The sequence below is a fragment of the Dendropsophus ebraccatus genome, chromosome 10, assembly GCF_027789765.1.
Source record: "Dendropsophus ebraccatus isolate aDenEbr1 chromosome 10, aDenEbr1.pat, whole genome shotgun sequence".
NCBI lineage: Eukaryota > Metazoa > Chordata > Amphibia > Anura > Hylidae > Dendropsophus > Dendropsophus ebraccatus.
This window is the reverse complement of record NC_091463.1, coordinates 15,527,917-15,545,546: the sequence shown is the minus strand read 5'-3', so window position 1 is coordinate 15,545,546 and position 17,630 is coordinate 15,527,917. Positions and strand designations below refer to the sequence as shown.

At 46.0% G+C, this 17,630-nt stretch overlaps 1 protein-coding gene across 1 annotated transcript; it reads right to left on the bottom strand.

The window, feature by feature from the left end:
* Positions 1-3,000: 3,000 nt before the first annotated feature.
* On the bottom strand, positions 3,001-16,101 carry SLC2A6 (solute carrier family 2 member 6). The gene is made up of 10 exons (XM_069985924.1): positions 15,618-16,101; positions 12,858-13,020; positions 12,455-12,661; positions 8,735-8,834; positions 5,636-5,847; positions 5,391-5,543; positions 4,362-4,470; positions 4,101-4,271; positions 3,627-3,772; positions 3,001-3,424 (listed from the first exon to the last, which is right to left on the bottom strand). The coding sequence occupies exons 1-10, from the start codon at positions 15,707-15,709 to the stop codon at positions 3,269-3,271; spliced, it is 1,509 nt and encodes a 502-aa protein (XP_069842025.1). The 5' UTR covers positions 15,710-16,101; the 3' UTR covers positions 3,001-3,268.
* Positions 16,102-17,630: the final 1,529 nt, after the last annotated feature.

Sequence of the window (17,630 nt, the reverse complement as noted above, 5' to 3'; positions counted from 1 at the left end):
TAAGGATGAGGAGCATGAATCCCTGTGTCTTGTTCTCCCCCCTCAGGGACCTTGTATTAGATATTACACGGTGCATCAGCTTTGCCCAGGTGTCACTTTAAACCAGGGATGGGGATCCTAAGGCCCTCCATCTGTTGCAGAACTACAGATCCCATCATGCCTGGACAACCAAAGGTTTTCCATCCCTGCTTTAAAATCTACCACTGGAAATCCTGCAATGGACGTTTGTAGTTCAGCAATGCATTACTTCTTGTTGGCCGGGGCTAAGATGTCCGACCAAATTTCTCAGGGCTGGACTTACAGAAGTGGACGTAGTGCATATACTGTATCACTAAATCGTCCATATAGTATAAAGCTGCCCATACACATCAGATAAGTGTCAGACCACCAGCTAGTATAAATGGGGGCCTGGTGATGTCTGATTCTCTCCCCCTATCCACGGTAAATACACGCACACTTAGCTGATGTCAGCGTGCATGTGTATATAAGGTCTGTACAGACAGCTGGCCCATATGTATACCAGCATAAGGGGCTGTAGGTAAAGAACCCCTTAAGGGTGTGTTCACACTTACCGGATCCACAGCGGATTTTCTGCTGCAGATCCGCAGCAGATTTCATTTAAATAACTGAACACAGCATCAAATCTGCTGCGGCTCCTGTAGGTGTGAACGCACCCTTAGGGTAGCTTCACACGTACCATACCGCAGCTGATTTTCTGCTGCGGATCCGCAGCAGATCTGACTAAATGAATGAACACAGCATGAAATCCGCTCTGTAAAATTCCCTGCGGATCTGCAGCGGATTTTACAGTGCGGATTTAATGCTGTGTTCATTCATTTAGTCAAATCTGCTGCGGATCCGCAGAAGAAAATCAGCTGTGTTACGGTACGTGTGAAGCTACCCTAAGGGTGCGTTCACACGTACAGGAGCCGCAGCAGATTTGATGTCGCAGATTTTAATCTGCTGCAGATCTGCAGCAGATTTGATGGCCCAGAATTACTTTGCATTGAATCTGCAGCTTCAAATCTGCTGCAGATTCTGTATGTGTGAACCCACCCAGCAGACTATATACTTTCATGGCGATCCCTCATCTCACTTTTGTTAGGATACGTCTTAAGATTTCTCGTATTCTGTCATTGCTCACTTGTGTCACATTCTGATATAAGGCTATATTCACACACAGAAGATTTGTGTCCATCCTGTCAACCTGAATGGAGTTTGTAAAAATAAATGCAGAAACAACTTCACCTCCTTGAAACGAATGGAAATCTGTCAGGTGTGAATATTATACCCTAAGGGAAGGACAAACATCTGTCCCCTAATGTCTGGAAATTCTTCAATTTTCGGGAAAGTTTTTTTTTTTTTTTTTTTTTTTAATACACTAAAAAGGCAAATCTGCCTGGTTATATAACACTACAATCTGAAGTCATAACTTACCAAGGGGAGACAGCTGCGATGGCAGCCATATTGGTTGTCACCGAACTTTTCCAGATATGGATATAACTTTAAGAGCTGAATAGAAGAGGACGACTCAAGGATTCTTATTTACTTGTGTTTCTCTTAATATATAAAAAAATAAGTACAGTACGTGAGCGTTTTGGTACGGTGGACTGTCTTACTCGCCTTCTCTTGTATATCTTAAGAGTTGTATAAGATTAGAAGAAGGAGCTGCTTTTTTTCCTGAAACAGCACCACTCCTGCACATAGGTTGTGGGTGGTATTACAGTGCAACCATATTCTTTCTAGCTGCAGTACCAGAAACAGCCTATAGACATGAGTGGCGCTGTTTGCAGATGAATACTCATCTCTCCCAGAGGTTTTTATTCCTTCATTTTCTCTATGTTCGGATACTTTTAATGCACATTGTAGCTCTTCTCTGCACACTGATGTGTGATAATGTGAACGGGGGGCTGAGCATCATGTCTTTATGACTTACCAGTAGGGTACATTGGGTAATTCTTCATACACTTCAGCATGGTACAGGATCTACTGACTCCCTATAATAGCCGCTGCAGACCTTTGTAACACTTTGACATTGCTGTCGGTGATTTCGGGTAATGTCTCTTCCAGCGGTTCCTTCATTCTGAAGACATTTTTCTTCCTGTCTATGCAGTGAATAAAGAAAATACCTCTCTACCTCCACCCGCCTCTGTGTTGTCTTTGTATGCAGTGTGTGGGTACGTTTGTGTGTACTTAAAGGGGTTATCCAGGCTTAGAAAAACATGGCCGCTTTCTTCCAGAAACTGCATGACTCAAGGCCCTATTCCGATAATCGTCCCATGGAATAGAAGGCAATGATCAGCTGACAACGTTCATTTCGGCTGTTCATCAGCCGACAATGTCCATTCCGTGGAATAGGAGTGGCGGCAGCAGACCGCTGCTGTATGCTATGGGCTGCCCGGACTATCTAGCGATAAGCTATTAAGTTGATATAGTGGATGGGATTTATTTCCCCATGGTGCCTTCTAGGATAAAAGCAATGACCTCCTCTAAATGTTTGCTGTACTTGCCCTTTAAGAAGCCAATATGTGTACAGTAGATGTCATCCTAAGGTTTCCAGGCATTGAATGAGAAATCAGATTTATTTACGAAATTTCCTGTTTTCGCACCGTCCGTTGTGTCCGGTGTCGTAATGCTGGCACTATCAGCTGGAGTCATGTGATCGTGGAGAGGCGTGACTTAAAGGCTGCCATAAAATTCACACTATAGCGATGAACTGTGTCATTGCCAGTGAGGTCAGCATTACTCTTATGTATACAATCCCCTGCCAGTGCCCGCCGTATATGTAACTAGACACCGCTGGGTTACCTATAAACCAGGCCAATGGGAACTTTGGCCTCAGGCAATGCCTACAGCAGATACCCAGGAGATTCCTATCTTCGAGGCGGGTATATGCTATATTGCTGTATTATTAGGTAGATTTGCGTAACATAGTGTATCAGGTTTTCCTAGCATTTTCCCTTTATAAACAATACGCAATTCTGAATAAATCTACATCAATTGCAGCTTTAATCTCAAATTCTTATTACTCTACTATTTACATGAATCGGCCCAGCCCAACGGGCCTTAATGTAGCGTTAAGTGACTTCCGATCACATCCCGATTGTCCTCATGATGTCACAGTTTTCAGTTTCAGATATTACAGGTCTAGTCTGATCCAGATAAGCAGATTAGTGACCTGTAGGGTGAAGAATACTAAAAGGGCCGACTAGATGGACCCAGTGGTCTTCTTCTTTTGACAATCTCCTATTTTACCAGTTCTGGGGGGCTACTTAATGAAGGATCGCCGACCCGTCCGAAAGAAAGCTTCGATTTGTTCCAGAGTCCGCCCCCTGGTTTCTGGGACAACGTAATACGTGAAGATGATGCCGCACACGTTGATGATGGCAAAGAAGAAGAATGGAGTCGCCAGTTGAAAGGCATTCTGGGAATAAAAAGAAAATCATGGCGTAAAGTTTTTTTTGTTGACACCCAAAGCTAAGTTCAGCTCTTGCAATGACCGACAAGTTTTGCAATGTGAGAAGGTGTCTCAACTCAACCAGTATAGCATGACCGTACTAACCCACCTCCAGTGCTAGATACACAGCAAACCCATAAGTACATGGCACACGTCCCCTGGTACTCACCACAACGGGCAGGAAGGCTTCCGTGAGAACAAAGCCGGTGATCCAGCTGACCAGCACGCAGAGTCCAGAAGCTGTTCCTCTGGCTTTAAGTGGTAGGATCTCAGACATGAGGAGCCAGGTTATTGGTCCCCAGCCAAGAGCATAACCTAAGGAGGAGATGGTGTTAGGGCAAGGCAATGGGTACAGAGAATTATGGTAAAGCAACTACCCAAAGAACGTACCCTTTAAGGGGTATTCTCATCTGGCACAGTTACCCTCAAGTGGGGATTGTCCAAAGAGAACAACGCCTTAACTTATGATTGGACAGTGTAAAGAATATACACACCATTGTGGCACGGGGTGTAAAGAAAAATATGTTAAAGAGATTCTCCACAATTGCTGATTTAGCATTACTGTTCCCTATAGAGGTGCACACAAATCCAATAGACACCTAAGTATCTCCTATGGGATCCAACTAAGCTCATATTTACTTACCTAAAATATACACCATAATACATACAAGGGGGATGATCGATAAATAGTCAACAGGATCCACATGGGGGTGCGGGTCACTGGCAGTCATTGTGAGGTTGGTGGAATTGTTCTTGTCTACTGTGAAGTGAACGTATAATCCCATGGAGAGAGAGGACACCAACATCAGAGAACCTGTCAGACAAGGCCGAAGAGACGAGTGAGGAGGACACAATGGATGGAGTAGAGACCATGACGAAGTATCAAGGAGGTTCACATACTTACTGGATACATAAAGAAGGATCTTCCTGCCCGCTTTATCCATAACCAGAGCTGCCACCAGCACAGAGACCAATCTGACAAGTCCAACCAGGGCAGCGTCATACCCGCCTCTCTAGAAGAAGACACCACAGGTGGCAGATCACCTCCCTACATACAACCCCCCACCCAGCAACATCGTCATCCAGCAAATCTACAGGAATACCCTTATAGCATCTAACATTACCCAACAACCATAGGCCACATGAATTCCCTGATACATTATCGATGTATCTATCCCTTATATAGCCTAGTCTATGTTATGAATGACTCTACACATTGCATTGTATTTCTTATCATTGTAGATACGGCGTGTCAGACCTTATTGTGCTATGAAACAGTAGGTGCCATGTTATCTCTATCCTGCTCATTGAGTCTGAGATATTACTAGGTAACCACAGGCTAAAGGGACAAACATTACTAGACTATGAGACTGATGGAGAAAGCCAAGTACTGTACCAGACTATTTCTCTCAGTCCCATAGACTTTGGAGTGCAATGAGCATGCCTGACCCTCGCTCGGTTCATGGGATCCTATTCTTGTGATCGGTTGGGTCAGACACTTATGATCTATCCTGTGAATAGGTGGTGTGTTGTTTTTTTTCAACAACCCCTTTAAGGGCAGCCATTTTGGATCATAGGGGAGAAGACTGTAGTGGAGATGTTAGGGAACCAAAGGGAGAGAAGAACACCATGAAGATGTGAGGAGATTTATAGAAGACTTATGGTCCTCCCAGCCAGCAACCTGCTATCTATTTACAAGGGGCAATAACCCTAAATCAGCTCTCTACAGATGGCTGTCCTCTCCTTCTGGGGAAGTTTCTGGCTTGGCTTCATAAATCCCCCAGTCATGTTTTGGGTCTTTTTAAAGGAACAGAAACACAAGATTAAAGGGGGAAAACTACTTCCAAGAGGTTTAGCTAGAGCGCTCATCCGTATCTGCTTCTTCCTCATGATGTTAGTACATTGGAAGCATTAAAGAACCCCCAGTCCTCACCAGAATGACTTTGGTCCTGTTAAAGATGGGCTCCAGGTAGGTCAGGATGGGGTTGATTCCAGACAATTGCTGCAGACACCTCATGAATACGGAGATGAGGATGGGTTTGTAGTAGTATGCGATGGAGAGCTCACTCCAGGTCAGAGAACTGTTCTGCAATGATACAAAGGGTTATAATTTTATCTAAACCACCTCGACTCCCATCATACATCATTAGAGGAATACACCACCCAATGGATTCTTACCATCTGTAAGACGCTTTCCTTAATCCTCTGGAACTCCGCTCTGTATGCAGTGTTGGGGCCCCGGAGCCAGACCAGGGCCTGAAGCGCCTTCTCATCTTTGCCCTTGGATATTAGGAACCGCGGGGAGTCAGGCATGAAGCAGAGGAGGAAGAGCATGAGGAATACTGGCACCTCGCCAGCTATCGCCAACCACCGCCATGGCAGGACGAGCCCTTAGGGGATGAGAGGGATGGTTAGTATAGCACTTTCAATGTTTTTTTATAATAATAATAATAATAATTATTATAATAATAATAATTATAATTATATATATATATATATATATATATATATATATATATATATATATATATATATTTTTTTTTACATTTTCTAGAGAAATATACCATGTGATAGCAAGCACAATACAACTTGAATACTTTACAGTGGGTATGGAAAGTATTCAGACTCCTTTACATTTTTCACTCTTTGCTTCATTGCAGCCATTTGGTTAAAAGTTAAAAAACAGTTCTGCAAAACAGAAATGTAGATATTTTTGCAAATTTATTACACAAGAAAAACTGAAATATCCCATGGTCATAAGTATTCATCCCCTTTGAGCTAGTACGGCCATGAGTTTTCTTGGGAATGATGTAGCAAGTTTTTCACCCCTGGATTTGGGGATCCTCTCCAGTTCCTCTGCCATTCTTCCTTGCAGATTCTCTCCAGTTCCCTCAGGTTGGATGGTGAACGTTGGTGGACGCCATTTTCAAGTCTCTCTAGAGATGGTCAGTTGGGTTTAGGTCAGGGCTCTGTCTGTCACAGAGTTGTTCTGAAGCCACCGCTTTGGTATTTTAGCTGTCGGCTTAGGGTCATTGTCTTGTTGGAAGATGAAGCTTCAGCCCAGTCCGAGGTCTGGAGCACTCTGGAAGAGGTTTTCATTCAGGATCTCTCTGTACTTGGTCGCATTTATCTTTACCTTGGTGAGAGGTAAAGAAGAACCCCAGGATGACTGTGGCGGAGCTGTAGACATGCAGCAGGGAGATGGGAGAAAGTTCCACAAAGTCAACTATCACCACAGCCTCCAGCAGTCGGGGCTCTATGGCAGAGTGAGCAACGGACATATGAAAGCTGCATACACACATGAAGAACTCCCAGACTATGAGAAATAAGATTCTCTGGTCTGATGAGATAAAGCTTGAACTTCTAAGCGGTATGTGTAGAGAAAACCAGGTACTGCTTACAACCTGCCCAATACAATCACAACAGTGACACATGGCGGTGGCAGCATCATACTATGGGGGGGACAGACAGTGACATGGCAGTGGCGGCATCATGCTATGGGGGGGACAGACAGTGACACATGGCGGTGGCGGCATCATGCTATGGGGGGACAGACAGTGACACATGGCGGTGGCAGCATCATACTATGGGGGGGACAGACAGTGACACATGGCGGTGGCAGCATCATACTATGGGGGGGACAGACAGTGACACATGGCGGTGGCAGCATCATACTATGGGGGGGACAGACAGTGACACATGGCGGTGGCAGCATCATACTATGGGGGGGACAGACAGTGACACATGGTGGTGGCAGCATCATGCTATGGGGGGGGACAGACAGTGACACATGGTGGTGGTAGCATCATGCTATGGGGGGACAGACAGTGACACATGGCGGTGGCGGCATCATGCTATGGGGGGACAGACAGTGACACATGGCAGTGGCGGCATCATGCTATGGGGGGACAGACAGTGACACATGGCGGTGGCGGCATCATGCTATGGGGGGACAGACAGTGACACATGGCGGTGGCGGCATCATGCTATGGGGGGACAGACAGTGACACATGGCGGTGGCGGCATCATACTATGGGGGGGACAGACAGTGACACATGGCGGTGGCGGCATCATGCTATGGGGGGACAGACAGTGACACATGGCGGTGGCGGCATCATGCTATGGGGGGACAGACAGTGACACATGGCGGTGGCGGCATCATGCTATGGGGGGACAGACAGTGACACATGGCGGTGGCAGCATCATCCTATGGGGGGACAGACAGTGACACATGGCGGTGGCGGCATCATACTATGGGGGGACAGACAGTGACACATGGCGGTGGCGGCATCATGCTATGGGGGAGACAGACAGTGACATGGCAGTGGCGGCATCATGCTATGGGGGGGCAGACAGTGACATGGCGGTGGCGGCATCATGCTATGGGGGGACAGACAGTGACACATGGCGGTGGCGGCATCATGCTATGGGGGGACAGACAGTGACACATGGCGGTGGCGGCATCATGCTATGGGGGGGGGGACAGACAGTGACACATGGTGGTGGTAGCATCATTCCCAAGAAGACTCATGGCTGTAATAGCTCAAAAGGGAGGGGGCTTCTACTCAATACTGGGCAAAGGGTCTGAATACTTATGACCATGGGATATTTCAGTTTTTCTTGTTTAATACATTTGCAAAAATATCTACATTTCTATTTTTTTCTGAGCCAAAAAAATTTACTTTTTTGCACTTTACAAATGTCTGTAATAAGACAAAGAGTGAAAATTTTAAGTGGGTCTAACTACTTTCCGTGCCCACTTTATATTGTGCCTGGCAGGGCCCTATGGGAGTACTAAGATGGCAGACAATTGGTGTCATGACAACTGGACAAACTATTAAGTCCAATATGGAAAAACATCTAGATCTACCATTTACCTTAAGGGTACAAACACACACGGCTTATACGCTGCGTATTTACTGCTGCGATACGCAGCAGATACGCAGCAGATTAGATCTAAATAACTGAACACAGTATCAAATCTGCTGCGTATCTGCTGCATATCTGCTGCGTATCTGCTGCGTATCTGCTGTGTGTGTTTGTACCCTCAAGGGGTTATCCAGCGCTACAAAAACATGGCCACTTTCCCCTCTCTTGTCTCCAGATTGGGTGGGGTTTTGAAACTCAGTTCCATTGAAGTAAATGGCGCTTAATTGCAAACTGCACCTGAACTGGAGACAACAGTAGGTGGAAAAGTGGCCATGTTTTTGTAGCGCTGGATAACCCCTTTAAGTAGTAAATACTCCAAGATATAAAAGTTAAAAGGGAAAGACATACCTAATGCATAGAGAACCAGAGCTCCGCAGACAGCCATCAATTGAGGACATGCTCCTAGCGCCCCCCGCAGTCCAGCATGGGAAATTTCTGATATATAAACCTAGAACACACAGAGTATCACATATGTTAAAATTGTGAATAGAGATGCTCATCCTAAGCTTCCTGGTTCATAAAGACACACAGATGTGAATTCAAGGAGACCTGGATGGTCATTGCTGTCTGCTCAGATTATGTGACTTTAGAAGAGGGCACGTAACCTGCAAAAACTGGATTTATGGCCTGAGAATGAATTCTGACCACATTACAGTGTGTATACTATATACGGCTATGTTCACACAACGTATATTTTCGTAAAAGTACTGATTGCAACAACGGCTGTGATTAATACGAAAATATACGTTACGTTGCGGTCTATGGAATGCCGGTCGGAGCGTATACACATAGTATATGCTCCGGCTGGGATCTCTAGCGGCACCACATCAGTTTTCTGCGTCCGTTATTCATTATAGCGGCCGCAGAGAACCTGTCAGTGCACACAATGAAGCGCGCGGCTCCGGCCGCACGCTCCGTAGTGTGCAGTGGGGAGAGGGTGCACACTGATGTGGCGCAAAAGATCATCCAGCCGGTACTGCAGTAGCAGCCAGGATGATCTTATCTGGCAACGGCCGGTGTCATACAATGTGTTAACATAGCCTAACTGTGTGACTAGTTACCATAAATGACCCCTCTGTCCTCAGTGATCCTCATACCATAGATTTACATGTAAGGGAAAAATATGAATCTGCTGTCCATGGATATGACTAATCCTATAGCTGAATGTCACTCAAAGCCTAGAAGCTCAGTTAGCAGTCACAGCTGGATCCTGATACCTGAGGGCCCCTGTCTTCCATAGTAAGGGCCCTATTCCACCGGACGATTATCGTTCAAATTATCGTTATATCGTTCGAATCTAAACGATAATCGTTCGGTTGAAATGCAGTTAACGACCGAACGAGAAATCGTTGATCGCTTTATAAAGGCCCTATTCCACGGAACGATTATCGTCCGTATTCGGCCGATATCGGCCACTACGGACGATAATCGTCCCGTGGAATAGAGTGCAACGATCAGCCGACATCGTTCATGTCGGCTGATCGTTGCAGTCGCTTGTTTTTCAACATGTTGAAAAACAAGCGACTGATATAGCAGCGATCTGCTGCAGTCGCTCCGTTGAATAGGAGCGTCGGCAGCAAACGCTGCTATATCCTATGGGCTGCCCGGACGATCAGCGATCACCCGGGCAGCCCCCCCGCAGCTCCCCGCCGCCCCCTCCCGCACTCACCCGCACCCACCCGCTCGCTGCAGCCGCGTTGAATAGCGGCGGCAGCGAGCGGGGAACAAGGAGCCAACGAGCGCTGAGAGCGCTCGTTTGCTCCTCTAAACGACCCGTGTAATAGGCCCTTAAGACCTTGACCTATTTTTTATCGTTGCTCGTTCGCAAAACGTTCGCAAATCGTTCGCATTGAATAAGACATTGTTCGGTCATTCGCAGTATATACGAACGCAATAGCGAATAAATAGCGAAGAAAAACGATCGCAATTACGATCATAAGTAACGATTATTGTTCCATGGAAATGAGTGAACGTTTTCAGGTCGCAATAGCGGTAGTTTGAAATCGTTAATCGTTAACGAACGATTATGCAAACAATAATCGTCTGGTGGAATAGGTCCCTAATGCCCTTATTCCACGAGTCGTTTGAAGGAGCAAACGAGCGCTATTAGCGCTCGTTTGCTCCTCGTTCCCCGCTCGCTGCCGCCGCTATTCAACGCAGCGTCAGCGAGCGGGTGAGTGCGGGAGGGGCGGCGGGGAGCTGCTGGGGGGGCTGCCCGGGGGATCGCTGATCGTCCGGGCAGCCCATAGGATATAGCAGCGTCTGCTGCCGATGCTCCTATTCAACGGAGCGACGGCAGCAGATCGCTGCTATATCAGTCGCTTGTTTTTCAACATGTTGAAAAACAAGCGACTGCAACGATCAGCCGACATGAACGATGTCGGCTGATCGTTGCACTCTATTCCACGGGACGAATATCGTTCGTAGCGGTCGATATCGGCCGAATACGAACGATATTACTCCTCTAAACGACCCGTGGAATAGGGCCTTAAGAGACACCAGAAATGTAATGGCAGCAGTAAGGGATGACACAGCTCCTCTTCTGCCACCTGTGGCTGTGTCAAGAACTGCAGGGCTGCCCAAGCCCTGGTCCTGATACTGAGCCTCCCCTGATTTCTATTCTATTGCATGTTAGCATTAGAATAGATATTACATTTGGAAAAGCTGTCTGTGCCAGCAGAGTGAGCGGGGAGAACTGTCAATTGCTGGTTCCTCGTCTACAGGGTGCTGTGTCTACTGACATAGCCAGCTTTCCCAGGTCTAATAACTAATACTATGCAATAGAATATAAATCAGGTGAAGCTTACTATCGCTAGCAGTGTCTAGCTGTATTGGGACCAAGGCTTGAGCAGCCCTGCAGTTATTGATATAGGTGTCTTGTGGGGTTATACACGAGGTGAGATGGAGCTGTATGGTTGGGTCCTCACATTCTAGAACTAACTCCGAGCTGCCTGTGACATGGAGAGGACCTGGTGGTCACTGGTGATTTTTGTGAGGCATCCACAGGAAGCACGCGTCCTCACAAGCGGCTATATTGCTGTTATGTATCACTGCCGCATTGTATACCAAAAGAACTAATAATAACCCGGGTTAATAAGTGGAAAATCCTGTCATATTCTTGGAGGTGGAATGCATATGGATGTTTGCACGGTATGTGACTGATGTCCATATTGTGTGGCGAGGAACAGAGGGACTTTTGTGGGCGATATGGGAAGAATAAGCTTTCTCTACTCCCCCCATATATCCCATATAATGTACTTTAAAGTATGACGAGAAGTAATAGTGACCACATCCCTACTTAGAATAATAGCCAAAGGCGGGGGTGGCGGGGGATTGAGGAATGAGGTTTCTTTATTCTCTATTTTTTTTTCTTAATTCTTTTATAGGTTTATTATAGGCTATGGTCGGAGGGGATTTCAGGTGGGGATTTCAGACATGTTACTTCCTGAGCCTTTATTCCTCTTATTTTCACCAGAAGACATTGCAGAATCATGTCCCTCCCTCCTAAAGTACATTTCAGTAGACCCCATGTGGTCGGGTGTAGCCATCTTACTGAATATGGCCAACATAGGATAACAAGTCAGTATCCTGCTGGACCATGTGGTTGCTGTTAGCAACCAAGGAGTCCATATTGGAGGTCAAGCTGTCACCCTTCCTTGGTTATCTAGAACACAAGGCCATGAGAGGCAGACAGCTTGGTCATAATGTCTTGTGCCATTCAGTAATCAGTGACAGCCTAGTTGCTATGGGAACGGTGTCTGACAACTTACTGTATTCCTAGTAACCAGTCTGTCCAATATGACCCTCTACAGTGGATCAGGAGACTCTATGGTTTCATATTACAGAACCACTGCCGCTTCCATGAAGCATTGGAAAATGGATGCACTGAGGGATAGAGGGGCCCATTGTAGTCTATAGGGTCAATATAGACCCCTAATATGATTGAGGGCATGGCTACCATGGCAAAGAAGTCACACAAAGCCCGCATTTATATTCCGATTTTTCTACACATAGGTCTAGGTGGAGAACTTCTTTAACCATTGAACCATTAGAGACCAATCCACTTACCGGTATAGATGATGATGTCATTCCTCCAGCAAGGCCGGTGAGGATCCTGCCCAAAAGTAACATGGAGACATGTTGTGCACTGCCCATAAGCAAGAAGCCCACAGCGGCTGGAAATGCCGAGAACATGATACTGAGCTTACGTCCAAGGCGGTCATTCAGGACCATAGAGCTGATCCCTCCGACGCAGCATCCCAGAGCAAAGACGGACTGTTCAGGGATAAGAAATAACAATAAAAAGCATTGTCTGGGATTAGAAAACAATGGTTTCTTTTCTCTATAAACAGAGCCACACCTGTTCACAGGTTATGTGCGGTACTGCAGCTCATCCCATCAATAATACCAGACACAACGCATAGACAAATGCAAATAAGAAAGAACATACAAAAAGAGAAAAGATCTGTACCCCAAACCATGACTTCTCTGCGTCTGTAATATGTAAAACTGGATCAGTATCTCCTTCCAAAACCGGCAGCACAGGGGATGGGTACACCAATCCGTAGCCAAAAGAGAAATTGCCAAGAACTGCAGAAAAGGCAGCCAAGAGCATTCTCCTGTTGTCTAGTGTTCTGTAAGGAAGAAGGCAATAACAAGATTAGAATAGCGCCCCCATCGTAGCGCCGGTTTATGTCATTACATTGCCCCTTATGGGACCAAAGGGCAGGAGCTTGTCCCACTAGAGCAGGGATGGGGAACCTGCGGCCCTCCAGCTGCTGCAAGACTACAATTCCTATTATGCCTGGCTGATGGGAATTGTAGTTTTGCAACAACTGGAGGGCCGCAGGTTTCCCCTCCCTGCCCTAGACAATAGAAAGGAAATAGGGGTACGACCTCAGGGCTAAGTGCCTTGTTCATACCTCTATGAGGAAGGAGACAATGGACAGAGTCTGCTCCATATTTTTAGTGGTGTACCTCTTTATCTGTGAATTTCTGCTATCTGAGGCAGCATTCTCCAAGTGGTTGCAGTTTTATGGCAGGTCGTATCTGTCACTATCACTGGCAACCTGTATGTATCTGTCACTATCACTGGCAACCTGTATCTGTCGCCATCACCGGCAGCCTGTCTATGTCACTATCACTGGCAGCCTGTATCTGTCGCTATCACCGGCAGCCTGTATCTGTAGCTATCACTGGCAGCCTGTATCTGTAGCTATCACTGGCTGCCTGTATCTTTTGCCATCACTGTCAGCCTGTCTATGTCACTATCACTGTCAGCCGGTATCTGTCGCCATCACTGTCAGCCTGTCTATGTCACTATCACTGGCAGCCTGTATCTGTCGCCATCACTGTCAGCCTGTCTATGTCACTATCACTGGCAGCCTGTATCTGTCGCTATCACCGGCAGCCTGTATCTGTCACTATCACTGGCAGCCTGTATCTGTCACTATCACTGGCAGCCTGTATCTGTAGCTATCACTGGCTGCCTGTATCTGTCACTATCACTGGCAGCCTGTATCTGTCACTATCACTGGCAGCCTGTATCTGTCACTATCACTGGCAGCCTGTATCTGTAGCTATCACTGGCAGCCTGTATCTGTAGCTATCACTGGCAGCCTGTATCTGTCACTATCACTGGCAGCCTGTATCTGTCACTATCACAGGCAGCCTGTATCTGTAGCTATCACTGGCTGCCTGTATCTGTCGCTATCACTGGCTGCCTGTATCTGTCACTATCACTGGCAGCCTGTATCTGTAGCTATCACTGGCAGCCTGTATCTGTCACTATCACCGGCTGCCTGTATCTGTAGCTATCACTGGCAGCCTGTATCTGTTGCTATCACTGGCAGCCTGTATCTGTAGCTACCACTGGCAGCCTGTATCTGTCGGCATCACTGTCAGCCTGTGTATGTCTCTATCACTGGCTGCCTGTATCTGACACTATCACTGGCAGCCTGTATCTGTCGCTATCACCGGCAGCCTGTATCTGTAGCTATCACTGGCAGCCTGTATCTGTCGCTATCACTGGCAGCCTGTATGTATCTGTCACTATCACTGGCAACCTGTATCTGTCGGCATCACTGTCAGCCTGTCTATGTCTCTATCACTGGCAGCCTGTATCTGTCGCTATCACCGGCAGCCTGTCTATGTCACTATCACTGGCAGCCTGTATCTGTAGCTATCACTGGCAGCCTGTATCTGTCACTATCACTGGCAGCCTGTATCTGTAGCTATGACTGGCTGCCTGTATCTGTCACTATCACTGGCAGCCAGTATCTGTAGCTATCACTGGCTGCCTGTATCTGTCGCTATCACTGTCAGCCTGTATGTATCTGTCGCTATCACTGGCTGCCTGTATCTGTCACCATCACTGTCAGCCTGTCTATGTCTCTATCACTGGCAGCCTGTATCTGTCGCTATCACCGGCAGCCTGTCTATGTCACTATCACTGGCAGCCTGTATCTGTCGCTATCACCGGCAGCCTGTCTATGTCACTATCACTGGCAGCCTGTATCTGTCGCTATCACTGGCAGCCTGTAGCTGTCGCTTTCACTGGCAGCCTGTATCTGTAGCTATCACTAACAGCCTGTATCTGTAACTATCATTGGCAGCCTGTATTGTGCTGATGGATTAGTATGTACAAAGAGCATTTTACTCTTCCAAAGCACAGAGGTGCCCAAAGCCCAACAACATTTACCACCCATATACATAGATACTGTGCCCAAGGAACAGTCTAGATGGATGGCACCAGTGAGGCACAGATGTTCTGTAGCTTAAGAAACTTCCATTCAGCAAACACTTATCTCTGCTACATGGCAGCGACATACTGAGGTGGTGTAACTCCAGAATATAAGACATTGGGACATTGCTGTATCCTGTCCGAGGCCACGATGAAGCAATAGTCTCATTCAGAAGTAGACTATGTAACAATGTAGAGTAAGATAGAAGGATACATAGATGATAGATAGATAGATAGATAGATAGATAGATAGATAGATAGATAGATAGATAGATAGATAGGTAATAGAGATAGATAGATAGATAGATAGATAGATAGATAGATAGATAGATAGATAGATAGGAGATAGATAGATAGGAGATAGATAGATAGGAGATAGATAGATAGATAGATAGATAGATAGATAGATAGCTTAGAGAGAGAGATATGAATAGAATAAAAAGAAAATAGACACATATATAAATATACAGATACATAGATATCACTCACTTTATATACTTCTTCTCCGCTTCTCTCAGGGCTTTCCCCACAGACTGATAGTTAGTCTTTTCGGGGTCACTCAGGAGGGGTTTGTTGTCCATGGTGGATACTTGTTGGGTCCTGGCGGAGGTTTGGGGGAGTCTTCTGTTGGGTTACTTCATGCTGCTGCAGTCGCTGAGGCTTCCTGCTTGATGCTGTGGGGAGCAATGTGTCCTGGTGGCTGTCAGTATGTGTGGTGGATTCCCACCACGGGGCAGGGTCATCCCCTCGTCATTGTGTAATATAGGAAATCACACATACAGCCTATGTCATGCAGATTATCTGTGTCACACAGAGGTCCAGGAAATACCATATTATCATTATACACAGCAGTGATGGATGTAGCACTTGGGTATCCTGGTCAGTAGCACAGGGCCCTGAGGGTGAGGAGGCCCCCATACACATTACATGGTCAGCTGGTGGCACTGGCTGCTCGCCATCAATAGTGTCTTTTCAGTGGTTTCTGTGGTGACATGAAGAATGGATAAAATATTATTAGATACATAGAAATATTATATATATGTAGATAGATAAAAGACAGACATGAAATAGGTGGATAATAGAAAATACATAAACAAATAGATAGATAGATAGATAGATAGATAGATAGATAGGAGATAGATAGATAGATAGATAGATAGATAGATAGATAGATAGATAGATAGATAGATAGATAGGAGATAGATAGATAGATAGATAGATAGATAGATAGATAGGAGATAGATAGGTAGACAGATAGATAGATAGATAGATAGATAGATAGATAGGAGATAGATAGATAGATAGATAGATAGATAGATAGAGTGACCACAAAGGGTTTTAGCAGCAGGTGGTATAGTGCAGGGCTATCTGGGTGTAGTAGTACTCTGTATATGTCACATGTAAGGACGCCATTTTAGTGCCCCTAGTATACCACTCATTATTTGTCAATGAGCTGTTTTAGTGATACAAAATGCAGGCAAATGAACTCTGCAGAATATGGAGGCTGAGTAACACCATCTCTCACTGTAGAATGGTAGATGCCAGGGGGACCTTGAACAAATTATCCAACCCTGGACTAGAAGAAGGTTGTACATAGTATTCTCGCAGTGTGAAATGATGATGCAATGTGCCGCAGCTAAGTATGTGGGGTCGTGGCTGCTAGGTGGTTGTGGGTCACTTGTGCACTTGGGCCAGAAGTGGTGTTGGAACCCACCCCCAGAAAAACAGGCACTGCGCTTGACAGAGAGGATAGCCCAAGTTTAGGTGTAGGTGCGAGAAAAATAGGTCTGAATCCAGCAATTAACCAGATAAACAGTTTACTTGAATCTTCATTGCAATACAATTCAGGCATAATAATAACTTTGAGAGCAGGTGCAGGTTGTTAGAAGTGGTGGTACAGGAAGAGAGTAGGGATGTGTCTTGGGTGCCTTGTCTAGGTAGTAGTGTACTTTGCTGGGATGCGTTAGTAGAATAAGTGTTGAAGAGTAAAGTATTCTCATACTTACATTTAGTGTGTTATCAGATTGCCTTCTACCCTAACCAGTTCACCGAGTACCAGGTTGGGTAGTGCGAGCCCCGGGCCTTTATAACTGGGCGTAGAAGACTTTCCGATACTTCTCAGAAAAGCCATGCGTAGACAGTAGGATACGTCAGCTTCCAGCTATTTGTCCTACTTGGGGTCAGTACCTAGCTGTGGTTACTACCCTTAATTTAGTAAAGAGGTATCCCAGGTGTGGAGAATGTTTCCTCAGGGGCATGTTTGGCCTCATACGCATAATTTCCCCTATAGGAGTAGCTCTCAGTGAGTGTTTAGGATGACCACTATCCACTCTTAGTAACCTTTTTATAGGTTTTATAGGTGACGCTTCTCATTCTGGGCTGGAGCCCCTCCTTCCTAGAGTCCTGGTCTCCCCCTTCTCCGCCATGAGTAGCATTAATTGATCGACCTCAGTAGCATTAATTGATCTCATGGACAATTGTGCAACTTCTTGGAATTTTCCC